This window comes from Oratosquilla oratoria, chromosome 6 (genome assembly GCF_046742065.1).
Source record: "Oratosquilla oratoria isolate Oo_2021 chromosome 6, ASM4674206v1, whole genome shotgun sequence".
In the NCBI taxonomy this organism is placed as follows: domain Eukaryota; kingdom Metazoa; phylum Arthropoda; class Malacostraca; order Stomatopoda; family Squillidae; genus Oratosquilla; species Oratosquilla oratoria.
In genome coordinates this window covers 23,324,463-23,331,962 of record NC_134782.1, presented here as the reverse complement: position 1 = coordinate 23,331,962, position 7,500 = coordinate 23,324,463, and the positions used below count along the sequence as shown (strand labels likewise).

General features: G+C 36.1%; 1 protein-coding gene across 1 annotated transcript in view; it reads left to right on the top strand.

Annotated features, from left to right (window-relative positions):
- Positions 1-4,269: 4,269 nt before the first annotated feature.
- LOC143026345 (uncharacterized) overlaps positions 4,270-7,500 on the top strand; it is a 49,152-nt gene continuing 45,921 nt past the window's right edge. The window contains exon 1 of the mRNA XM_076186564.1: positions 4,270-4,384. Coding sequence (XP_076042679.1) covers positions 4,345-4,384 — 40 coding nt within the window. The 5' untranslated portion in view covers positions 4,270-4,344. The remainder of the gene's footprint in view (positions 4,385-7,500) is intronic.

The following is a 7,500-nucleotide window of genomic DNA, read 5'->3' as shown; positions in this document are numbered from 1 at the left end:
GGGTGTGTGAGAGCTGCTGCACTTCCGGGAGGGAGGCGGGTCGAATCCCAAGTAACGCGAGGTGGCAGGAAGGGCACGCCGTCCAAAATCCCAAACTGTCCTCCCATAAAAAGGAATATATATATATATATATATATATATATATATATATATATATATATATATATATATATATATATATATATATATATATATACATATATATATATATATATATATATATACATATATATATATATATATATATATATATATATATATATATATATATATATATATATATATATATATAAAACTCGGAAAGGGACCTAGGAGTAAGTATCACCAATGGCATAGCACCGGACAAACATATCAACAAATTAGTCGGAGAAACTTTCAATTTACTAAGATCAATGAAAGTGGCCTTTGATTACACTGATGAAGAAATGGTAAAGAAAACATTAGTTACATTGATAAGACCAAAATTGGAGTACGCATCGACACTATGGACACGTAGTACTAAAAAGAACATAAAGAAATTAGAAAGAATTCAAAGTGTAATGACAAAGATGGCGCCAACACTCCAAATTGACATACGAAGAAAGACTGGACAAACTCGAACTACCAACCCTGGAACAAAGAAGAGAAAGAGGAGACCTACTAACCATCTACAGAATTATGAAAGTGATGGAAGTCCTTGATAGAGATGATTTACTAAAGTGGGATAGGAGAAAAACAAGAGGACACGAAAAGAAACTTAAAAAAGGATAGTTACAGAAGAGATCTGAAAAAGAATAGCTTCCCACACAGAGTGATAGATATCTGGAACAAACTGAATGAAGAAACAGTGAGTGCAAAAACTATACAAGAATTTAAGATCAAACTGGATGCTGAAAAAAACAAAAGCGGGTCACTACGAGCATAGCTCTTTTCCCGGAATACAACTAGGTAAGCACACAAACACACACGTACACACGCATATATATATATATATACATATATATATATATATATATATATATATATACATACATATATATATACATATATATATATATATATATACATATATACATACATATGTATGTATATGTATATATATATATATATATGTGTGTGTATATATATATATATATATATATATATATATATATATATATATATACTATAATAAAGTAGTAGCCTCTGTTCACGAACTCGTCCTAAGGTTTTGGAGATAGATCCCCATAACCATATATATTCTGATACCCTATCACTCCAGGTACTTAGATAACTATATTTTATTTCCAAAAAAGAAAGAAAAAAGTTAGGGTTAAGGGTTAAAGTTAGGTGGGGTATGGTTAGGTTAGGGATTATTCACGAACTCCTCCTAGGTTTTTGCAGATAGACCCCTATAACCATATATATTCTGAAACCTTATAACCCAAGATACTTGGATAACTATCTTTCATTTGTCTGTCTGTCTGTCTGTCTGTCTGTTTGTTTGTTTGTTCACGAACTCCTCCTAGGGTTTTGGAGATAGACCCCCATAACCATATATATTCTGATATCCTATCACTCCAGATACTTGGATAACTATATTTCATTTAAAAAAAAATATTTTGGTTAGGGTTAAGGGTTAAAGTTAGATGTGGTATGGTTAGGTTAGGGATTATTCACGAACTCTTCCTATGATTTTGCAGATAGACCCCATACATAATATCAGGACTATTCATTACAAAACAGATTGTGAACAGGTATCCTCCACCTTCCCCTGACCCAACCTTTGGTCATCCTCAGTCACGAACGAGTGAGGGTAGTGATATTTACTCCAGCCCCAGTTCCTTTTACTTTGTAAGAGGTTGCTGTTGAAGATAGAACTCTCCTCCCACCTTGTACTACTGAAGAGGATTGCAGTTAGCAATCGAAATATATAGATTCGCTTATTCAACTCTTTCTTTCGACTGTGGTGCTAGTGTGATGTATATATATGTATGTATAATATATATATATATATATATATATATATATATATATATATATATATATATATATATATATATATATGTACATATATATACATACCTCCTCTCATGATGAGAAAATAAGGACATTGCGGTGCCAGTTATCATGGGGTTTTCTTTAACAGTAATACTTTCGTTTTAATTTGCCTTCTATTTTCCCGCGGTTACGTCAGTACTTGGCTGTCCGAAGGATTTCCCAACCTTTACTCTTCTGATTCACACGCTTGATCTCTCGACCTTACTGTTGACCTTTAGACCTCCACTGAATATAAGGATATTTTGCTTCAAATGTTGTCTTATCTATCCTTTTTCCACACCCCGTATGGATTATTTATTGCATGCTTTATGTTGACGATAATTTTTTTTTAGTGATTTTGGTGACATCTCTGCGGAGCAAATCGCTCAGCATTCTTTTATGGTTGGAAGCTGGTCTCCGCTAAAAATAATGCTGGTCACTTTTAATTTCTACCATCTGCTCTGTTGTCCTTTCCCACCTTTATGACTTCACCTCCCCTGTGCGATGTTGCTTACAAGGATAGAAGCGCTGATTATATATATTGCTAAAGACATACTTTGTTCACATGCGGTACTCGCTGTGTATTGCATCTATAATGCCTCTGACAAACAAGTGGCACATTTGATTTCTCATTTCTTAGTGGTTCTAAATGCCCCCAATCCCTGTCAAGTAACAAATGACCATCTGACAAAAAAAAATCCATCACTTCCTCGTTTTTTCTTGTTTCTTTCACCATTTTTATGAATATGAGGTACTGTATTATTAGAAACTGGACTGAGAGTTACGAGTCTTCGTTGGTAATCTTTATATCAAATTGGCAATATTATGTCAATTCTCTATGCACACAACTTCCAGTTGAAAAATCCACTTTGTGTTTAATGAGTTTGGGAAAAACTAAATATCACTCATCGTGTCTGACACGGTCAAACTGATTAAACTATGTCTAGCTGACTCTATTCTTTATTCTGTTATCATTAATTTATTCAAACAAGTGATTCTTGATAAAAGATAAGGCTACAGATGTGTTAGTAAAGCAAAAATATTTCTTGACCAGTGAGTAGAACGTGATTGCTGAGCAAACTGGATGTACAACCAGCAGAACAGTATGCTGCGAAGGTCTGAGCTGAGAAGATTACGAATGAACGTCAGCGTCTTGGGATGGGCCGGCCGGTTACTCCAGTGCTGCCAGCTGCAGGATAATTACCCTGTGTTAGGGTAATTTGAAAAGTATTAGGTAACAGGGTACAAATATGAAAAAATAGAAATCTAGGGAAATTTTCTCACTGTAAAACCCACAGAAATTTAGCCATTTAAGTAAGAGACGGGAGAAGGATTCTGAAGGTTCGTTTAAAGTTACCCTCTTTGTTAATATTTCATTCATCAAGACCATATATATGTAAGAAATACTGCCATAATGTGCACAGTAATGGAATAGTATAAAGTGTAGTACTCGCGTGTACTTACACGGCTATTCACTCATGTTGCCATGAAGTTTCCCACTAATGGAAACGGGTCCGTCAGCTTTCTTACTCTTTACTTCTATCCAATTTTCCAAACATTATTGTCGCTCCAGTCATACTAAGGACCGACAAGTAACATATTTGGATCGACAGTTAATTCAAAATGATCGATAAGCAGCATAGAGATTAACCTAATGCCTGTTTTTTTGTTGTGAATTTTATTTTTGCTATATCATATATGTAGAAATAAGTAAAGAAATGTCTTTTTCTGCCGACAACCCGCCCCGAACGGACGATTCTTACCAGTAGACCGACAAGTAACATATTTTGACCAGTAGCTCAAAATGACCAACTAGCAGCATATGAATTAACATAATACTTGGTTTTACGGTGAAAATTATTTCTGGTACATCATATATGTAGCAATAAGTAAATATTTTCTGAACGTTCTTTTCCGTGTTCCGTAGTAAACGTCAGTCAGTATCAATGATACTTAAGTCATTCTCAAAGACAAGATTTGAAAACTTTGATGCTAATATGGCAATAGAAGGGATGGTTTTTATCAAAATAAAATGAGGATTCAAAGCTTTGCGAGATTCAATCAATGGATCGGTAAGATTAAATATGTACAGAAGCTGCGATGCTTTCTCAATATGAAAACCAAGACAGTCCGAAGATCCTGTTTCTCGATAGAATGGCATGTATAGAGTGATGTTTGATTTTCAACTTTGCAAGTTCTTGACGAACTAAGCAAACAGGGTAATGTGGGTGAATTTAGGGTGAAATAGGCAACTCAATCTGGCAGCACTGAACGGGTAGTGCTGGCCGAGCCACGCTAAGAGAAGGTTGTGCGTAGGGCATCGGGGCGGGAGCAGTCCATTGAATCATGTGGCCTCGCTGGAAAATTCACTTCCTCACACTCACAGGTACGTTGACCTCCTTCTAAGGGAGATTATTTTATCTTGGAAGGGAAGGGGAACACTGTCGTGATGCCCCTTGTATGTTTATTATTGTGAAAGTTGTACTTTATGATGTTGAACGTTTGTTGACTAGCAGTGAGGTCAAGTCGGGTTCATAGGAGGGAGGAGTGTTGCCGTAAGCAACGTGACGTTATGTAGCATTTGCAATCTTCGTAAGAAAAAAAAATCGACAGCAATGTCAGACGTGACTTGACACCATGATTATTGTCATTAATGCAGCAACAGGCATTGGTGTGTTGAACTAGAAGTGAAATAGAGAGCCTGGGCAAGACGTTTTCCTGTATCTTTGTCTGTCACCTCTGCCCATAATGCGTGTACAGCCTTGTCTAGTAGTGACTAGCAAGTGAATAAAATAGCTGGCGACAGGAAAAGTGCCATCCGGTAAGGAATGGGCTAAGATTACCTCCTAAGGATCAATCGGGGGTGGGGTGGGTGGGAATGAATACCTCCTGGGGTGCTGAAACTTCATGATTTCAGGTATTTTACTTTTCCAGGAGAAATGAAGAGAGAAAAATGACTTGTCCCACCCAATGTCTATAGGAATTTTTTTTAATATGATACTTGTGTATCATCATTTTCATTACTACGGAAGTCAATGTTGCGTTCAAGTTGCATCAAAAGAAAGGAAGTTATGATTTATTATTTGTGTATTAAGTTATTGGTGCTATTATGCAAGTGTTTGTTTTTTCATATGAAGTGGGAAATGAGGACGCTTGAAATAGTTGAAATAGGGGAAAACCGACATTTAAAAGAAGTTAACCACGGACACATCTTTAAACAACTTTAAGCCACAGAAACATCAACACTTTAATCCGTATTTGTGGGCTGAAACACGGCAGTTTGACGTCAGCGTTATCCAGGTAGTCAGCAGCAGTGCTCTGTAATCTGCATTTGCTGTGTAAGTATGCATAGTGCATGCAACAAGCTTGACGTTCAGGTAGTCATCTTTATTTATGCGTCGTGCAGCTCTATGCGCTTACGTTTTCTTCCGCGCATCATCTACAGAATACTTTACTTGAGTTTGCTCTCCTTATTTACATAATTATGTCTGTATTTATGTACTTTGATTACTGTGGCACACACGGATATATATATATATATATATATATATATATATATATATATATATATATATATATATATATATATATATATATATATATATAGACACACATACCAGTCACGTATGTGATCTCCCAGTATTTATATATACCACTTTTCCGGTGGTTACTTTCTGCCTTTTTATTCTTACTTCCTTTGTATCTTTTACAATTGAAAATGCTGTGATAAGTAAAACGTCTTGTTACTTGCTCTACCGGTAATTTCTTTCTTTACCTCAACCTGCTAGAAATATCTTCAGTAGAAAATCTTAATCGAAAACTCACCAGAGCCCAGTTTATAATGTATATATATATATATATATATATATATATATATATATATATATATATATATATAATGTATATATGTATAAATATGTGTATAATATGTGTGTGTAAATATATATATATATATATATATATATATGTATGTATGTATGTATGTATGTATATATACATGTCTATTTATGGATTTATTAATTTGCTTGTGCATTTACTTATTTACTAGTTTACATTCCCAACTTCGTTAGAGTTCGCAAGATCCTTTGTCGACATGCTTTTCATTTTTAAACGTTGCAAAGGGAGGTTAACATAATTTTCACCAAAGGGTCCTGAGGAAGGCAGATTAGGAAAATATACGATGATGGCAAAATAGAAGAACATCATATAACAAGGTTAAGGTGGTTTTAACGCTATTGGATAATTCAAACCAGACGGTTCTGAGGACGGGTATCTTTTGCTAATCAAGCATGTAAATGGAGTGGACGTGATCTTTTACAAGGTCTTCGTCTGAATGCTGTACCTTGCTGCAGTTGTGTGCACTATATCAAATGCGGCACTTAACGTCAGTCAGGCATGCCTTTGCATGTTGCATAGAAGGACCTTTGTATAGATCACGGAGGCAAAGGGCTTCTTTTTATTCTTGGCTCCTTACCTGCGCGCGCTGTAAAAACATAAATCTGTTTTTGCCGAGACAAGTGCATGTAGGAATGCCTTACAGAGCTACGAACCAATATCTTCGTCTTTACTCCACAGACGTTTGAGTGCCAAATGGTGCTTGTTGCCGAGAAAGAAGTGAAGTTTGATTTCCTTGCTGACAGGCCGATATTTTTCTGCTACGTCTCGGAGTGTCAATGTATGGCATGTTTGTTTTTGCACTGCAAGCGTCATTTGCTAAATAAAACACCCGCGCGGGAAGACAGGCTCATGCCTGTATGAGCCTGTTGACGTACCCTCTGGCGTCTATTTTCGACTTTTAATACTTATTATGGAAGTCACCAGTGAATATTATTCTCCAATTCTAAAAGTATGCCGAGTGTACTTGGCCTGCAGGGATGTCACTAAAGTTCTTAAAATATCGGCTGCATAAAACTTACGCAGTCCAAACTCCATACGGGATTGTGAGAACCACAATGGCGCTATCGAATGTAAGTGGATAAAACTCAAGAGAACTTCTTCATCGCCTCAGGATGAATTACATTATGTGCTAAGGTTTCACTTCAAGCAAGAAAAGATGCTTGGAGTAGAAACACAAACACGAATACAATTGCGAACAGCCGAGCCAACGCCAAGGTGTATAAGAAGTATACAGACACTGCGTATGATCATATTTGCTGCGTTCTTACAATTCTCTGGACCAGATTTACTCTCGTCGAAAAGTGTTGTACGGATTATATCAACCCTTTGGGTGCATTTCACAAATTTAATAGTTTATTAAATCTGCCGCCACGCGGTTTTATTCAGTTCTGATATGGAACAGGGTTGATGTGTCTATTTGTGGTACGTAAACATTTGTCAGGTTGTTTGGGTTCTTGGCACGTTGCGCATGCGCTGTCTCTCGATCGAGTTTCAACTTGATTCTGTTTCACGCAAGAAACAGAACTGCATAAAAAATATAAAAGTTGCTGCGATCTAGAAATGAAAACTAGGAACGATGAACCTAAACTGAAACAAAATAGTGAA